The sequence below is a fragment of the Electrophorus electricus genome, chromosome 18 (assembly GCF_041902795.1).
Source record: "Electrophorus electricus isolate QZ-2024a chromosome 18, ASM4190279v1, whole genome shotgun sequence".
NCBI classification, from domain to species: Eukaryota; Metazoa; Chordata; class Actinopteri; order Gymnotiformes; family Gymnotidae; genus Electrophorus; species Electrophorus electricus.
The window spans coordinates 14,888,523-14,908,052 of NC_137514.1; the positions used below are offsets into that span (position 1 = coordinate 14,888,523).

General features: G+C 39.4%; 1 protein-coding gene across 6 annotated transcripts; it reads left to right on the plus strand.

Moving 5' to 3' along the window:
- Positions 1-500: 500 nt before the first annotated feature.
- On the plus strand, positions 501-19,483 carry socs1b (suppressor of cytokine signaling 1b). 6 transcript variants are annotated; one of them, XM_081701509.1, is made up of 4 exons: positions 16,825-17,492; positions 17,805-17,885; positions 18,056-18,113; positions 18,371-19,482. In XM_081701509.1, exon 4 carries the CDS (start codon positions 18,440-18,442, stop codon positions 19,007-19,009), a length of 570 nt encoding a protein of 189 aa, XP_081557635.1. In that variant the 5' UTR covers positions 16,825-17,492; positions 17,805-17,885; positions 18,056-18,113; positions 18,371-18,439; the 3' UTR covers positions 19,010-19,482. The 6 variants fall into 6 exon arrangements, with proteins under 6 accessions (XP_081557639.1, XP_081557637.1, XP_026871576.3 ...); XM_081701510.1 differs by having other exon boundaries at positions 16,825-17,383; XM_081701511.1 differs by lacking the exons at positions 16,825-17,492; positions 17,805-17,885 and adding an exon at positions 567-598.
- Positions 19,484-19,530: the final 47 nt, after the last annotated feature.

The following is a 19,530-nucleotide window of genomic DNA, read 5'->3' on the forward strand; positions in this document are numbered from 1 at the left end:
AGACATTAGTTTGGATTATGTTCTCCCAGGACCAAGAAGGGCTTGCTCAGCATTTAATGTTCTGGGCTCTTGTAGCCTGCTCTGTGCGATTATTAAAACATCTCGCAATTGGATTCTCTGCTTCCTGAGTGTTGACTATCATTACAAAAGGCTTACTCCTTCAGAGGTAGTGAGCTGTTCCTTTTGATACTTGTAACAACATAAACAGGTGCCTGCACCAACAATTCTATATTCACAAAAGCTTTGCTGGATCAGGTTACAGAAAATGAGCCAGAAATGCAGCTTTGAGCACTTTTAGAACACAAAGTTCCTGGACAAATTCAAAGGTTTGAACCAGAAAAAAACACCTGTTGAGTGTGAGATGACACGTGGCTCAGTCTTTAATGATATATTTTCAGTCCATAGTTAACTGCACAGCCTGCACTTTTGATGAACAATGATTGATTCAGGCACACACATGACACACTGTTAACTATATGTGATTTCACAGCAGGGAACCTCTCCTGTCTCCTGCTGTAAACCATCAGAGATGTTTTCACACATTTCAGCACTGGACTATTGATGAGTTGGGGGGAAAGGTTCCATTCATCGGTTAAGGGTGAGTTGCCTCTGTTGGGCCCCTGAGGAAGCCCTGTAACTCTCAGTTGTTCAAATTGTGCTTTGGATAAAAGCGTCTGCTCCAGCTGCAGTGCCTCAGATTAAGAATGTAGCATAAAAATGGATGCTTTATGGATCCCTTGTTCATAACTCCAGTAATAGGCTTATAGGGTTCTCAGTTGGCATACACTGGGTCCATTAATACCTGTATATCAACATTGTAATGCCATAATACCATCATGTGTTCATCCATTCATGGTCAGCATGTACCCTCAAGGGGTTGGATATTTTTGACGATGTAACACTTGCTGTCTAGTTGAATGAATCAGCTGGGATCAGTGAAGAATCAGTGGTTTGGGGAACATTCAGGTGAAATAATGTCAGTTTTCTGGCCATTGCAGTCCCCTGATATCAATCCCACTGAATATGTATTTCCAAGCACCTGTGAGTGTCAACCCCAGGACACACATTACATGTTTTCTCTTGGAATACATAAGTATAATGCAATACAAATGGTATTATAATTTATCTTTTCCTTCACCTGTGGCAAGTTATTGTGAATATTATTATCTACACCAGGAAATGCACGTTTTCTTTTTTCTAAGGAAAATGTCTTTGTAGTGATTCATATAAAAACATGATACTTGTTGTAAAAACTGGATTTGAAAAGAGGAAGCCTATCACTCATGTATGTTTTTGTGGTCATATAGTTGGATGAGAAAAACTGTCCCATAGCCTTCACTGATTCTTCTTCCATGCCAGCACAGGTCACATGACTTTTGAACACTTCACTGTCTGCCATGTTACTATTCTACAGAACCCTCAAATCTTTCTGTCAACCAATATGTGTGATGGACCATGTTGTTTCTTCTTTTATTTTACTCCCAAATATACAACTTAAGGAAACCTTTTCACTCTACCTTTGTCTTGTTTTGTATCTCGTCTGGAGTCTTGTCCTTCCGGTCCTTGTGTGATATATATGTCCTCCCTCTATATAGGTAAACCATACTAAATTGTTAAATTTGAAATATAACTAACAAAGTCTAAATAGTCCCCCAAAAAGGGAGTGGTGGCAAGCCAAAAAATTTTGATAATTATATTGAGTTATGATATGTAATGATGCATTAATACTCAGTACTTACATAATGTAAAATATGTACATAGAGAATGTTATAAACAAATTTCCATTCTGTAAGTACATGTATTATTAGTGCAATGTTACACATAGTTACCAAATATATTTTATTGTTACCTACCTTATTTCACTGTAATGATGATACAGTTTCACAGTAATAGTGCTGTAATGTAAAATCTTACCATAAGAATGAATGTATGCTAAAAAGTGCTATCAGTTGAACAAAACTTGTTTGTTATCTAAGGAACACCGCACAACACTTTAAGAAATATATGATGTTAGTTCCTGTTGGGTGGAAGTGATGGACAATCTGTAGATTGTGTACATATATACCCAACCATATACATTGTACATTGTGTATATAATCATAATATACATATATTGTACATACATTGTTAATATATTTTTGTACATACATAGAATATATATATTTATCTGTATATATATCTTTTTCTCTATGCACCCCTGGTTCTCTTCCTCAGTTTGGACAGAGCACTCTCCACCATTTCACTGCGTGTTGTACTGTGTATGACTATGTATGTGACGAATAAACCGAACTTGAACTTGAACTTGAAAATGTGGAGAATAAGTTGTAAAACTGAACAATGGCCATTAAGTGAGTATTAAAAGATTAGCTGCCTCTGTGAGCATCATTTCAGGAGTGCCACAGCAGCAGTTCAAACAGAGAGTGATCTTCACAGTCAGATGAAGTTGTTGTTTGGTCTTCACAGTCAGATGAAGGGTGTTGTTTGGTCTTCACAGTCAGATGAAGGGTGTTGTTTGGTCTTCACAATCAGATGAAGGTGTTGTTCGGTCTTCACAGTCAGATGAAGGTGTTTGGTCTTCACCCTCAGATGAAGGTGTTTGTTCTTCACCCTCAGTGAAATAGCTCATGCTATGTGCTGTGTTCATTTGGTGCATGTGTTCCACTGCCAGGATTTCCACCCTGTTTGAGACTCCACCCCGTTCCTTGCAGGGTTTTCAAGCCAACTGTGTCAGCTATTTAATGGCCCCTCCCAGAAGAGAGAGAGAGAGAGAGAGAGAGAGAGAGAGAGAGAGAGAGAGAAAGAAAGAAAGAAAGAAAAGAAAGGGAAAGGAGATTGTTAGTTTTGAGTTTGTTTGGCTGTGATTGAAAATGTGTATGACATTTTGTGTATGACCTTGTTTTTCCCCATATATACATATATATATATATACATATATAGATTTTTTAAAGCGCATAAAAATTGTTTGTTTGGTACTTTGGTCTTGGACACTGGTGGTAGGGAGTGACTGCCATTTTTGTTGGCTGTGGGTTTTGTCTCTGTTTATGTGTTAGGGAGTTAGGAAAATCTGTTGTACGTTTCTTGTGTTGTTGGGATTAGTTAGTGTGCAGTTGTATTCCATTAGTGTGGGTTTTGGTTATTATTTTGGTCTGGGTCACTCACGAAAGAATTTGCACTAGTACGATTATTTGTAAACCTTCCACTTGTGTTTCAGTTTATTTTGTTGCTGTCCTTTTTTCCAACTTACATTCCGTTAGCCGTTCACATTTTTCTTTTTCCTTGTTATGGCCTCACAGCCTAGACGGGATCGTAACACTCATCTCTCCTAAAACTGCAGGTTCTCCCTTCTGGCCTTTCTCAGGTTACGCTTGTCAACTCACAGCACAGAGACCACACACAGTCGTCACCCATAGATCACAGACAGACAAATGGACACACATATAGATATAGGGCTACAAAATGTATTGATTGATAACTGTTATCAAAATATTGGCTAAGTAACAGGAATATCACAAAAGATGGCAATATGCAAATGAACCCACTACTGTGACCAATTGCAGAAGTCTCTGCTGTGCCTTCTTTACCAGTGTTGTGGTGTTTACACTCCAGGTCAGGTCCTCCTCTATTTGCATGTCCAAGTACTGGAAGACCAAGACCCTCTACACACATTGCCCGCTAATTAGGAGCTGAATGTCTATTTTGTTCCTCTTCTTGTATATTATCAGCTCCTGGGTTTTGGTGGTGTTAAGGACTAGGATGTTGTCCATGCACTACACAGACAGCCGCTCCTCTTCGTCCCGATAAGCAGACTCATCCCCCCAGCGATGTGTCCGACTGCAGTGGTGTCATCTGCAAATGTAATGATGCTATTGCTGGTATAGGTGGGACTGGATGCACAGGGTGTGGGGTAGGGGGCTCAGCACACAGCCCTGTGGAGAGACAGTGATAAGGCTGAGGACTGATGAGATCTACTCTCACCCTCTGGAAGCGATTTGGCACGAAGCCCTTTTTTGAGAGGCAGATTGAGTAGGATAGCCGCAGATTTACCAGTTTGGTCACCAGTCTATGGGAGAGAATGGTACCGAATGCAGAGCTAAAGCCTACAAAAAGCTTCACAAGATGCTCAAGATTGGTCCGGGCAGCATGGAGAATGGTGTGCTCTGTAAGCTCTGCAAGTGAACTTATCTGCCACTGGTGGCTCCACCTAGAGGCGGGCAAGGAAGTCGTTCGGTTCCTCTGCCAGTGAAGCATCACCATCCATATCTTAGAGGTTGCTGGATTTGTAGCAGGTAATGTGCTCTATCCTGCAGCTGCCGAGAGGCACCATTGGGCCACATATTAACAGTCTTAGATATATTGAGAGAACGTTTCCTGAGGTGGGTGTATGCTGTGATTAAAAGCAGCGACGTATGATCACCCTGACTCAGGTGTTGTAGTTGTTTATCCCATGTACCCCTCTGTGGTGTAGACTTTATCCAATGTGTAGTAGCCCACCTTACATGCTGATGGAATTTAGAGAACAATGCTTTTATAATACATGCTCTGTTGACTGCTAAGGGTGTTTTACTTCTCTCAGGAAAAGTCCTAAGGGTGTTATCTAAATGACCATGAGCCAAGTTAGCGCTGTAATTGGAGGGAACAACCGTTTTACACTTCTTACAGGCAAAGGTACCACAATGCATAGCAGTTTTCTATGGCACATATTAGTGCTATGTTTAGTAGTATAACAGCAAGTACTGCATTTAGCCAGTAAAACAGACATGTTCACTGGTTCAGTAACTCTGTTCCAAGTGAGCCCATAAATAATTGTCACAGACTGTTGATGTAAGGTGAGCCAGAATAAATGAAGCTTGTTCTCAAGAAATAAACATTACAGTATTTCACTCAATAGTTTGTATTGTTAAAATGGGAACATGGGCATAGCTGTGAGGTTAATATAGTGTTATAGGGCATTCTGAATATTACAACACATTTGAAGCTGTAAAACATTGCTAAACTGTCTTACTTCAGTGTTTTGTAGTTGTACCACTAGTCTACTTATTGTGAATGTACTGGATAGTTGATGTGACAGAAGGTCACATATTTCCAGTGGTATTTTTTAAGACCTCACATACAGTACAAAGTGCAGACAATTAAATACAGCAGTTATACACCATAAGAAGATATACTAATATACGTACACGTATGTAAAACATAAAGGAAAAAACATTTAATGTTGTCCTTGTCTGTATTATTTCAGACCACAGCATGTCTCATCGGCCACTACCTTGTATGAAAATCAAGCGGTGTTCCAACCAAGTACATTTCCACGTTTAACTATCACAGCTCAGGCAGCAGCCAGCCAGAAGGAACCCCCCCCCCCCTCACTCTCAAACACACACACACACACACACACACACACACACACACACACACACACACACACACACACACAAAGCCAGTTCTCAACTACTCCCCCAGTCCTAATCACCTGCTTATTGATCATCACGCTCCCTTGTTCCTTGTTAGTTTTGTTTATCGACGCCACAGGTGCACCTTGCCAGTGCTTTGCGCTGAGCCTTTCAAGCTTCCTCGACACCGTGAGAAACTGCTCTTCTCCCAGTTTTACTAGTGTGGGTTTTTACTTCTTTTTTTTTGCGCATTCTGTGAGCTGTAGCAAAGTTGCTCTGTCGCACTTGAACTTTGCGCCCCTTTATTAAGTGTCTCATTACCATGCAAATGTGTCCTTTAGTTGCTGGTGTTGGATTATCTATGATATTATTGTACGTGTATTAGTATGATATCAATATTTCAATTTTTGAAATATTGCAGTTATCATCAGTACTAGTATATCGCAGCACCCCTATATCATGCCATACAATCTTAGCATAGAATTAATAAACATGAACTCTTCCAAACAGCATCCAGGAAATGTATTCCAATTTCATATCACTGTAATTGCATCAACTACAGTATGAGTCAAGATAACAGTACAATAAAACAGTACAACAGTCAAGATAACAATACAATAATTGTTTTAAAATATGCATATATAATAGCCTATAGGGAAAGTAACAATAGCAATGTATACAATAGCAAGGGGTGTGTGCAACATGCAGTGGTTATCCTCCGCTGATTAATGATAGTGTTCCTGTAGGGACAGTGTTGGGCAATCGCCCTTGTCATCACTACAGTTTTGCTCTTGACTGTGCACTTTTATAATGAGGTAAGCAGTGCTGCCTATTCTGTGTTATACTGCACAGATTTGTAGTCAATTAAAGGCAAAGGTAGAGTTTGTTGTATGAATTAATGTACAAAACGAACTGAGCTGAAAGCAAAAGTCAATGATTAGGTTTGCTTAAAGTAACTGGACCAAGTAATTGTTAATAACTGGGAATGTGGTTTTACACATTTTATACATTACAAAAAAATTCAAAAGGGCCGGATCCCTTAACACCAGTGGGAAAAAGGCCCCACTGAAGGGATTATACTCCACTCTCAGTGCAAGCTACTACTCAGAATCTGATGGCCGTACTGATGATTTCATGATGGCTACCACGCCATCGTTCAAAAACCGTATCATGCTGCCTCTCGGCTTTGCAGCTCCAGACTCCATTTCCCATCATCCCATATCCCGACAGGTTTAGAACACACCACCTGTCTGCACCAATTGGCTAAAACTGCCTATATCATCATTCCCAGACTTCTAAATGTTTCCACCTGTTGTCAGTAACACTAAGTGTATTTATTTCCTTCTTGCTCATGTATTCTTTGCAAAATATTGCCACAGTTTTCTCTGAGTATACAAACTGTTTTCCTGTACCTGTTATGACCCTGCCTTCTCTATACTGTGTTTTTGGCCTTGACCTTTTTACCTGCTTTTCTGGTTTTGACCTATCTCTGGACTCCTAGATCTTCGAGATGTTTTATAGATGTTTCTTATATGTTCTCCTACATGTTCGATCACTTTTTCCTGGTTTTGACCTCCACCTGTTTTTTTTTACTAGCTGTTTGGACTGCCCTTACACAAGTCAAGTGTTGTATTTCATCCACAAGTGTCTGCCTGATTTTGTCCCATTACATAAAGGAATTAAGATAAATCATCTTTCACCTGACATTTTACCCTTCACCAACCATTTGATAAATATACCCAATAGGTACATTTTATTAGTGTAAAACTACAAACCACCTTTTGGCATACCCCTTTGTCCAGAATCCTTGATGGTTGGTGAGTGTAGATAGTTGAGCCTTTGTTTGATTTTCTAGGGTACTCAAAGTAATCATAAGATATTCCAGGTCATCTAAAAAAATATTCACATAGTCCTGTGGAATAGGAAGGCTCTGTCCTCAGAAAATGGAAGAGGAAAAATTGTGAAATGTATCCTAACACCTAATGCATGATCCTTTCTTATGGTGAACTACATGCCTAAATACTTCAACCGATCTTCAGTTATGCTTTCATGTAGGCTGGGCATAAGTAATCATCAACAACACTGTCTTACATTAACTCTGTGTGCAGTCATTTCAGGATCACTGTTAGATGTATTTCTTTTTCGTGGTTTTGCCAGAGCACATTCAATTCAGCGTTAAGTAAAATATTTGTTGACAAACTTTGAACTTAAAGCTGCCCCACACGGTGTGTCCCTTCATAGTCTGGAGCTGAAAAATATTGATTGCAATATTGCAACATTTCATTGCAGCAGGACTATGTGTCTGCTTGGCTGTGGGTTATAGTCCTGCAGCTGAAAAGCAGCATAGGTGTCAAACTGGATTCTTAGAGGTAAACAAGACTCCCAACTTTTCGAGTCCCTCCCTGCCTTAACGCACGCACTTTATCTGAGCCTTGAAGCGTTTTTCCTCCCCTTTGTGAGTCTAACCAGGTGCGTTGAAGCCATGACATCGCAGAGACACTGCATGGATTGCGTCACCGGGACACACAGCTAGATCCAGTCGCAGCTTTGGTGCGATGAATGTTATACAAGAGTCCAGTGTCAAAAATAGCCTGGTACGCTGAAGCCGCAGAGTAGTAGCTAAAACAAGGCTGTTAAATCCAGGTCAGAAAATAAAACGGCAAACAGATATATTCAGGGTCTGGAAGATGTGTCAAAAACAAGGTCAGTCATATGCAGAATGTCAGAAATTGCAGTTCAGAAAAAAAATACAAACAAAAGGCAAGATTTGACAAGGAATGGATGGCAACTGTAAGTAGGATACGTCTTTAAGGAAAGGAAGCGTCAACTAGGAGTGACCTTTAAGTAGGAACTCTGGTGATGTTGCTTGGTTGAGGAATTAGCTGGTGTTTGATATACATCTGCAGTGCTGTTGGCTATGCAGGGGTCTAGATTACTGTAATCATGTTGAGCAGTTAACACAAACAAAAAAAGAAAAATTAGTATTTGGATAAAAAATAGTGGTTGTTGGTAATGGTATTGCCTGCAATGCAAATTAGTCCCAAATTATTTAGAAATGGTGGCACTTTTGAAATGCGTTCTCATTTCTACATTGATTTAGACTTTTATAAATGACTGCTCATCCTGTGTTACTCAGAATCAGACATGTAGTCTAATGAATTAAGGTGGACTCAGCAAGACACCAGGATGCAGTTGTGACTTGAACACCAGATGCTGGTCAAATAGCATAGACATTTATTTTTACACTGTAACAATGCAAAAAAATTAAAGGCATTTCACAGTGTGGCTGAATAAGCAAACATTAGTGCACAGATACATGGTATGTTACACCGCAGAAAATGGGCATTCTTATTTATTTGTTTAATTAGTTTTTGCAGTGACTGATAAGTCCCATTTGAAATTCACATTTATTTTTGGGCACTTTAAGTTTTGCATGTGTAGGAAATTTTCCCCAGTATGATGTTCATTGCCTCATCTCTGGCAGCACTGAATTCATATTCCTTGATGTGCCCTGTGTGGACTTTTTTTCTTCGTGACTGGAAGAATCATTCTGTCACACAGTCCAGCAGTCTTCTGTCAGCTCCGTGCGGTTGCTAAGCTCGCCTGTATCATGATACAATAGTAGTGGTTTGTCAGCATAATGCTGGCTTCTAGCATCACGTTGCCACGTACCACCGACAAAATCCTGAAACAGATCCCACCATTAAGGGCTTACACACAAGGCAGTGCTTTTACTCCAGTGGTCAATATAACATTTCACATCTTGCTGTAATAGAGAGGTAGAACAACCCACAGTGTCTGTCAGTGCATGTTTTTTTTATTCTAAAATGTTCTCTTTTGGTTCCCAGTAACCCCACCACCACTGCAGGACACCTACAATTTCTTGGCTTTATTTCATTGCAGCTGTCCATATAAATCAACAAATAACAAATGCCAGGCAACCTACTGCTCAAAACTATCCTTTTATCAAGCTGTTGTGTGTCCTTTCCATAAGTAAATTGCAGTAAATTATTAATGAGTTTATCTGTATGCTATGTAGCTCAGTTTTATTGGCGCGATGACAGACATAGCGACATTGTCCTGTCTTTCCATTATCCTCACAGAAACATGCATCTGCGTGTTAATCAGAAGAGAACAGCAGGTGACATTTGCTCTCTATTGAGGAATGAATCTGGTGAATCGCATAAATCTGCGCAAAAAAAATTGTGGATATTGCAGGGCAGTGAGTAGAGATATAAGAGCTATTTTTATTTTCAAATTTGATTGGTGCACTGATGAATTCTGAAGCAAATCAGATTCCCCATCCCCTTCCACTGCAAAACAATATTAAGAATAAAAATCACAAAGCATTGTGAGGTCCATACAGTATTGATGCTGTACCAGCAGGGGGCAGTGCAGCCAGCGATTTCAAGTCTTGTTTCAGAAAAGCGAAAAGAACGAAAAGTTCTTCCTAATTGCTGACTTTAGTTTGAACATCTAGGTTTAGAAAACACCACTTTATATGATAATAACAAGTCATTTTAATTAAACATCTAAATGAATCGTTCAACAACTCAGACTCCTATGAGAAAACCTATTAAAACATATGGCAGCATATTGCATCTTGAAAAACGATTCATGGTGTACAATGTACAACGTTGCACTGTTTAAATAAGACTGGATGATGTTTCGTTTCCTTTTCAACGTTGATCTAGGCGACTTTAAGTAAAGGCCATGTGAAATTTACAGTTGTTCGGTAAACATGCAGTTTTCTCTGTAGGAGTGAGGAAGTTGTGATGCCTCTCCCGCAGTTTCACAGGCGGCTGCTGCTGCAGCTTTCGCTGTAACGAATGGCCGCTCGTAGGAGAATTAATTGACGAAGTTGACAAAAACGAATGTCAGCGAAACGGCATCACCATGTATCCCGGTAGTGACGGGACAGGACGTTACTGTAATGTATATTGTTCCATTTTTTTCATGGTTTCAAAATGATACTTGGTACACGGGACATCATTTAGAAAGTGAAGCTATGCTTAGATTGTTCAATCTCATAGCTTTCTTGAAAGACTCCATTATTACAAAGGAATGGAGAAGTACTCCAGTACAAAGTAAATGGTATGTGGTGGGAAAGGTGGTTTTTTTTTTTGGTTTTTTTTTTTGGTTTTTTTAATATATACAAGATTGTTCATAGTTAGAAAACACACAGAGGTTCTAGAATTCCAGAAGTTCTTAAAGTACGAAGTTCAAAAGTAGGTTGGTGTTCTGAACAGTGGTGACATTCCCACAGGGAGATGCTGTCTGTACAGCTATCAGCAATCTGCAACAGGGAAGGAAAGTGATATTTTAATCACCATAACAGATGATAATTGCAGCGTTACATGCCCAGAACCACAAACGACTCACATCTATGCTCTACTTGGTCACTAAAAGTCGAAGCCAAACCTATCACCACAGAGCACAGAGACTGTAAGAAAGCCATTTCTAAAGCTTCTCACTTCGTGTCTGACCTCAACCAATCAAAGCCCACTTCACTTTCATTTTAGTACATTTGGATCATATTTATGAAATCTACTCTATAATATGCAATCTACACTAGATTTTGAGCATATTTATGTAATCTACATTATATTATGTAATATACACTAGATTTGGATCATATTTATGTAATCTACACTATATTATGTAATATACATTAGATTTGGATCATATTTATGTAATCTACATTAGATTTCTAACTCACAAGGACTGCTGATGTTTGGCAAGAAATTTTGATGACGTGTTAGTTTTGAGCACCATGTGCTCAAAAGTAAAAGTATTTCTAGTCTACCCTTTCACAAAGTAAATGTTAGAAAAGTAAAAAGAAAATTTTGTTTGAATAATAGTCAGTTTCTCCATATCTGTAAACTGGCAATAGGCTTCTCCACTGAGTTTATCATCAGTAATAAATGTGTTAAACTGCATTAAAAGAAAATTCTGTGATTATTTAATACTTGGGGTAAATTATATTGTTGGGAATATTATCTGGATATATTAATAAAGCAGATTTACAGATCAAATAGGATTGCAATTATGGGTCAGATTGCATCATGGCTTACAGAAGGCTGAAAGCAAGCATGCCATAAGAAGTCTGTTGCTTTAAGAAAACAAAGGACTCCTGAATCGGGTGTGTTTGTGGAAAAAAACCTGCAGGCTCACAATCACCCAGACTCTCCTACTCCTGACATCCTGTCATCTTGATGTCCTGACATAAGCAGGTTGTTTAGCATGCATATCTGCACTGTTTTGCCCAATCTCAGAGTAATTCTATAATTAATTCATAGCACTACTCATATTTGAAATCAACGTTATATCACTTGAGTTAATGTATTAAACACCAGCGACTTGTTGCTCTGAAAATATTTAACTGATGATGGCATGTTAGTTCACCACATTTTCACCAACAGTTCTCTGATCAGAACTCTGTGCTAGCAACTAAAAAATAAGCATGTGATTCACTTCAGAGAGAAAAATGTGCCAATGTTTATCTGATTCATTGCCTCATTTATCTGATTCATAAGCAAAGTTCATTTTAGCATAATTTTCCTGATTAGTGTTTACAGACATATTGGCTTATTTTGGGTCTGTGGGCTTAAATAAGAAGGAGAAAATCCAAAGAAACTGCAGTTACTCACTTGGAATTAATTCCAGTATTTCAGTATTCCAAGTGAGTAACTGCAGTAATTCCAGTACTCCAGTGTTCCAAGTGAATAACTGCAGTAATATGCAATAATAAAGCTGCAGAGATATATGTGGTCAAAATTCCAGTGAAGTACATTAGGTTTCAGAGAAACAGGATGATTCAGACAGAGGTCTTTCATCCGCTGTTCAAGCAAAGTGCTTCTGAACTAATAGTAGGAGGGGCCAGTTTATATGTGAAAAGGTAGATGTTTAAATCATAACATTCATTCCATGGGCTTCTAAAGTTCCAAGAGTGTAGATCAGTTCTTTTTCTTTGAGTTTCCTAATGTAACTGGCATTGCAAGCAGATATATCATTAGTGCAGTGTCCATTAGTATTAAAATGCCTTGCCACTGGAAACGACATATCCTTAATTCTGATGGTCTGAACATGTTCAAGAAACCGATCTTTTTGTGTCAGTTATTTTATTGTCTGTGTTAATAAATTTACACGTAGCACATCTAGAGCGATTGCAGGCTACAGTACCACAGCCATTATTTGAATGATCATTTATTTAATTCCTGACAACCATGTCTTTTTGTCTCATTGGTAGGAGATTAGTGGAGGATCCATGAAAAGGGATGCAGTTTCTGCAACATACTGGAGGATTCTGAGGTGTTTATCTATAATATCAGCCACTGTTTTATTTATAGGATGATAAGTCAGCACCAAAGGAATGATTGTTGCCTTAACATGTGATTGTTTATAGGTCAGTGCGTCCACTCTGAACAGGTGAAACACGAGCAAAGGCATCATCTAAGGCCTCATGCAGAGTTTTTGTACTTCACTACAATTTTGAATCTCTCTCTTTTGTTCAGTCTGGTGTTTTGAACTGTATTATATTGCACTGGAATTCATTATCATGCTGAAATATTCTGGCAAAGAGAGGATATTGCATGGCAAGAACCAAAACAAAAACAAGATATTGCAAGAACCACACCTTTGTTCTCCTAGCCATCACACAATATTTTGTGCAAAACACAAAAAATCTAAACGTTTTTATTGTTAACTTGTTAACATTAACATTGCTTTATTTGTAGCGGTTTTAACACTTTAATAAATTGTCAGTCACAGTTGATAAAGTTAACTGGAGCACCACCCTGATGAAACAGAGAAAATGTATTTATTTTAAGTAATTTATTAATGATTTAATAATTCAGTCTCAACTCATGAAAATCACCAATTCGATATGTGATTATTTCTCTTCTACACAGAATATCACTATTGACTCACAAATGTAATAACTTAAGTTTATTGAGTAAACGGAGATAGGAAAACATGTAAAAATCATTGACTAAGCTTCTACTAATGACCAGAGGTATGGAGATCACTAGAATAACTATAGTTAACAGGCATAACAATATAACCAACCACAATTACCCCAAATGGTTTGTGTTGGACCAAAGTAGCTAACTAGGCCAAAAACAGAAAGAGAAAAAAGATTAATGAAAACCTGCAGAATGACTAACTGGGCAGTCTAGGCTTGGCTTCAAGTCTCATGCAAGACAAACACTGAGTGTATTCTCTGTCCTGGCTCCTAGATGGTGGAATGAACTTAGGGCACTTATCATTGTCTACTTTTGTATTTTGTACTTCTAGGCATCAGCATTGATCCCTGTATTTCTACAGTAGTCTAGATCATTGGTATATTGGACTCTAACCTACTGTATTGGCTAGGATGTATTCTATTAGTAAATGACAAAGCACTTTTGTAAGTAGGTCTGGATAAGAGCGTCTGCTATATGCTGTAAATGTAAATGTAACTATCTACAGATCAACCAAACAAAGAAAACGTATTAAACAAACAAAATTTGTATGAAAAGCGTAGCTCGGGAAGACTTGGCAGGATGCGAGCCGTGTGGCACATAATGACGTTTAATGATTAACATGAAAGACAACGTAGCGCTTAGGCTATCGTTAAACACAGACACCTCCACAATTAAACGAGACACTTATATACACGCACATTGACAATGCAAAAGGAGACTGTGTGACACAAGGGGAGGGCGTGGCCATACGGACGAACGAACACACACACGCACACAAACACACACGCATGCGGGCACGCACACACACACACACACGCACGCACACGCACACACACACGCACACACACCCTGGGAGACATTTGGGGAGGAGGGGCCGTACCGTGACAGAAAGAACACGACTAAAGGTATAACATTAAGACTGGAGAAAAGGGGAAACTGTTTTGGGAGAACTAACTATAGAACTGAGGAGGCTGAATCACAAATGATCTAATTTTAATATATATAAACAGTAGTGCTGCTTTTTACACCAACTGGTAATGTAAAACTGAAAATGCCTGTTTTAGAACTCGCAGGCTCAACCATGTGAGACCATCTGGGTGGTACTGAGGGAGAGTGTCCGTTGTCCCCGGTGTTGTTGGCTCAAAAGTGCACAGTGAAGGCCAATGACAGTGAAATGACCAGACTTCCTGGGCCGAGGGATCAGATCTTCAGAGCCGGCTCAGTTTGAAAGTCATAGGCCTATGTGGGCAGGCCTTTCTGAAGCAGGGGTTTTGCATTAATGGCTGGCTGCACAATGGAACTTCAGCCTTAATCAACATACCCAGGTGAATTTGCTTGATATAAGCTGTGATGAGCAAATTCCCATGAACACAAAATAATAAGAAGTTACCAAACCAACAAAGTAAAAATGAAAAAATTAAATAAACTAAGATAACATGAGATTCGAGTCATTCTAATCTAATCACTTAGTGAGAGGCTATTGACTTAGATTTGAAAGAAAAGTTAAAGTCTGGATCTACCATCACAGACTTGGGGGGGGGGGGGACCCCTTCATCTGTGGGTCTTCCTCTGATTCACACCTCGTACTAGACTGTGAAGAGGTCGAACTTTCCAGGTATATGTTGGGGATAGGGCGTGGCTTGGTTTATGTTTATTCAAAAGCCTTTGTTTTCACAATGGGTGAAAATAATTCCTGTAGGACAATCTTGCAAAACAAAGCATCAAACCCTGCGATGGATCGAGCAATTGGATAATCGACTTTAATTACTTTCCTATTTCCTAGAAGTTACAAACTGCTGACTTTAATATAGTTTGTCTAATTGGTTCATATAAGATTTCAAGTAAACACAACTAGGAGTGCTTAACAGTTGTTTACAATAATCAAGATAAGCAACATCCAAATTAATTGATCAGGATTAATAATGCAAATTAATAAGGGGCAAGTAATGAAAAGAAAAATGGACACTTATCTAATAATAGAAGCAAATATCACAATTTAAAGAGTATATTAAAATAGCCATATGTTACTGGCTGACTACACTCCCAGGGGTTTTTGACCCCTGAGAGGAGCGCGAAGGGGCAGCGAGCCAGGCCAGCGTGTTACTCTCAGCTGGGCTGTTTATGGCTTTGTTGCTCAGCTTCACAGCCAGAGGGGTCCCGGGTCCTGGCCGTGGCCTGGGGTGAGCAAAAGCCCACCCTGATCAGCTTAAAGTTTCATAAGAGGGATCATTTGGAGTCTATCTTCACCACATACTGTAACAGCGTTTTATTATCTTACTGCTTATTTGTGGGCTACGTTATTTTAGACTCCAGAAGTAGTCTTACTGCAGAATCAAAAATCAGCTGTTTACACAGCAAACAGACGTCTGACTGAATGCGTGATGCAGCGTAAATTTTTGGACAGTGAGTGAAAATTTTGGGACAGTGAGTCAAGCTTTGAGTCAGTGAGTTAAAATCTTTCTCTCAAGAAAATCTTATTAAATGTGTCCCTGAGTGTATTTAAAGTGTCCAGTTTTTCTGGGAACATAATATATGGCACAGTGTCCTATGCTGCTTGGCCACAAGCCATGTCAGTATGACCATCTCGAGACAAACTAACAATAGACAGAAGAGACAGGAGACATTTGGACAGACTGGGACCTGAAGAGGAATATAAACTGCTAGACTGACAAGATACAAATGAATGCAATAGGCATTACACTGATTTGATAATAGCCTCACACACCTCGTTATAATACTAGGCCTACTCAATGCATGTTACAGGAAAAATTAAACAGAAGGAAAAATTATTTAGAAAAAATAACATTTTTATTTTAAAAAATGGCTCTACCATGATGCTGCAGTGGGCATGTTCTGGATTTTGAAAATGTTGTTTATTCATTCAGAAGCTGGTTCTGTTCACATCACGGTTTGGATGTTACACTTCAGTATGAGTTCAGTACAACAGGAAAAAAGCAACGAGACCCATTTTCTTTTTATTTATTTCATTTCATTTAACAGACAGTAGTGCAAATTGCAATTTGTTCCACATAGTGTCGTATAGTCGTGGTCCTCGTTTGATTCCACGTTACATTCATCAGTGTGTGTGTGTGTGTGTGTGTGTGTGTGTGTGTGTGTGTGTGTGTGTGTATATATATATATATATATATATATATATATATATATATATATATATATATATATATATTACACCATTACACGCCTTCTAGCTAATGTTCTCACAGCAGGTTCAGTTCTGTAGATTGTGTTGTTAAGACTGTTAAATTTGTTACATTTAAATGAAAGACAGTTTGAACTGATCTGTGCTATCACACACCTGTGTAATTTATACTGTAAATTTAACAGCCTCAACTACAGTATGCCTGTTTCATAGAGGCGTGTTTCCTTTTTGTTCCTAAATGTTTTGAGTGTGTGTGGTATATTGGCTTATTTATTTATTTGCTTATTTAGGAATCCGCTGCTCATTTATTTACACAGTGTGTGGTTGAGTGCCACTGATCTAAACTTTAACATCGCCTTGCTATTAACCGCTAGTTGAAGATCACGTGATTTAGAGTAACTCCGGTGGATGATAGTAAAAGCGTTGTGCATGCGCGCATGCGCGCGTGTTTCTGCGAGATTGAGCAGATAAGTATTTTGAAACACTTTGTTTCCTTTTTAACAGCTAGTTTCCAGTTGGACAGGGTTTTAATGCGTGTGTTCAAATGACGTAATATAGTTGATCTTACAATTCATAGCCTCCCGCTGATCACAACCCAACCCTCTTAAAGCCTGACCGCTTTATTATTCCATCTTTTAATGGCAAGACGCTGCCTTTGAAAATCGGACTGTATGGTCTTAAGACATTAGTGAAAATACCATAAAACTCTAATACGCTGCTTTCCAAGTAAGAACGCTGAAGAAATCGTGGACCCATTACTTGTATTTCTTTATCATTTTATTTCTTTTATTGTTTAAGATAGAGCTTATAGGTATTTTGTACTTTTAGGTATCAGCATTCATCCCTGTATTCTACAGTATTCTAGTTCATTGGTATGTTGGACTCTGACCTACTGCACTGTTCTAGGATATATTCTATGAGTAAACGACAAAACACTCTGTAAATCGCACTGGATAAGAGCGTCTGCTAAATACCGTAAATGTAAATTTCTTACTATTACATAACTTTGAAAAATTAAGTCCGCGAGCGCTTTAGCGTATGATGCACAGCATAAAATACTGCAGTATTTGCAAATCGAGTCAAGCTGTTATTTTTTAAGACATGCTGTCTTAAGTCTATTATCCGAGACATTAATACGGACTGGTTAGCCTACTATTTACCGCACGAAAACACAACGTTAAAAGAAAACCAGTCTATAGATTAATGAACTTCATCTGTAGGTCAAGTAACCGATCCAGGATTCCTTATAGGCGATTCAAATCGGTGGCTTTCACTTTCATTTTCTCTACAAAGATTTACAAAGGCGACATGCTCTGATGGATCTTTGCGAGATGTAATAACGCAGAGGGAATTCTTACATTTTAAAGGCTTCAGGTTTGTCAAAATTATATTACATTCGGAAACTAAGAGGAACAGCGATAAACCAGATAACAACGGGAGTTGCGCTGGTTCAGCACGGATCGCTCTGAAGTTGATGGCGAAGTTGATCACTCAATATCGTCTTGAATTTGAAAATTCTTATGTGACAACGTTTATGTTCACAGCAGTTCAAATATTACAGAACTCTTCTTAGGCGGCGTCCGACTGGCAGTGTGCGCCTGGGTAAGATACCCTATTTTTTATTGCTATAAAAAGGTATTATAATAATTGGTCCGTACTAACTGGTACATAAATGCCACTGACTGTCCAGTAGCTCTTTTATGCATGATTTATTATGCTATTTTTTCTTACAAATGAAGAAAAACATACAAAAAAGTGTATGTTGCCTTATACACAAAGTGATGTGTTTAGACATGAGCAAACCCCTCCTCCGCAGTAGACTGGGTTCATTTTCTTTGTCTTCTCTCTCTCTACTTTAGTCTTGCTGACCGCACTGCCTGCATGAGCTGGAGCTATGGGAGCGCTGCACAGCTGGGCCCCGCACTAGAATGGTCCAGCACAATGGCCCGGACCGCGCAGCTGTGCCACGGGACACTCTGAACCCAACCGACATTCCGGCCACGCAGCCCTCCCCGCCGACTCACTTTCGCCCCTTCCGCCGGCAGCAGGAGTGCTCGGTGGTGGCACAAGCCATGAAGTACCTGGAGAACAGTGGCTTCTACTATGGCCCACTGGAGGTGGACGAGGCACACACCCGCCTGGCCCACCTCCCCTTGGGCACCTTCCTCATCCGCGATAGCACACAGACCGATGTCTTCTTCACGTTGAGCTACCAGGCCCCCGAGGGCCCCACCAGTGTACGAGTGCTGCTTGGCGACGAGGGGTTCGCGTTGGACGGTAGCAAGCACGCCTTCCCCTGCCTTTTCGCCCTGCTGGAGTTCTACATTGCGTCACCTAAGAGAAGCCTCAGGAACCCGTACCGTGGGACGTCATCCCAGACGCTCCAGGAGATTGCGCGGCGGGCTGTGGTGCGCGTGTATGGGCGTGACGGCCTGGAAGCACTGCCCGTGAGCGCCACAGTCAGGAGCTATCTGCAGCTGTATCCTTTTGGCATATGAGAGGACCAGGAGTGGGCGGTGAGTTACGCGCCTCTCCTCGTGTGCCCACACATGGGTTAACTTAATAACATGCTGGTACTGAAAGCACTACCACAGGACTTGCTCCTGGCTTCATTCGCCTGCCATGCAGACAGAATATGTTTCATTTCAGTTAGTCGTCAGTACAAAACAGAAACAAATATTTTGTCTGGAACTTAGTAAATGTTGTTTATGCCACATTTGACAATTAGGCTGTAGCATATAATGGTTTCTTTTGAGAATGACAAAGTACTGTAAAAACTAGAACAACTGCTGTATTTTAAATATTTGTACTAATTTATATGTAGTGTTTCTTTATATTTACCAATAAAGCAATGTGGTAATAACAAATATTGTTCAAAGCACATCTTAGCAGATCTGATATGTATGTGTTTGGACATTCTTGCATAGATAAAAAAAAGCATTATTTGCTACCACTGTTATGTTTCAATCTTATTAAAGCAATTTTTGTAAAACTATAAAGCCTCGCTTTGATACACATG

What these genes read in the sequence shown, in the direction of transcription:
- socs1b (XM_081701513.1), top strand. Translation starts at nt 18,440, where the DNA reads ATGGTCCAGCACAATGGCCCGGACCGCGCAGCTGTGCCACGGGACACT.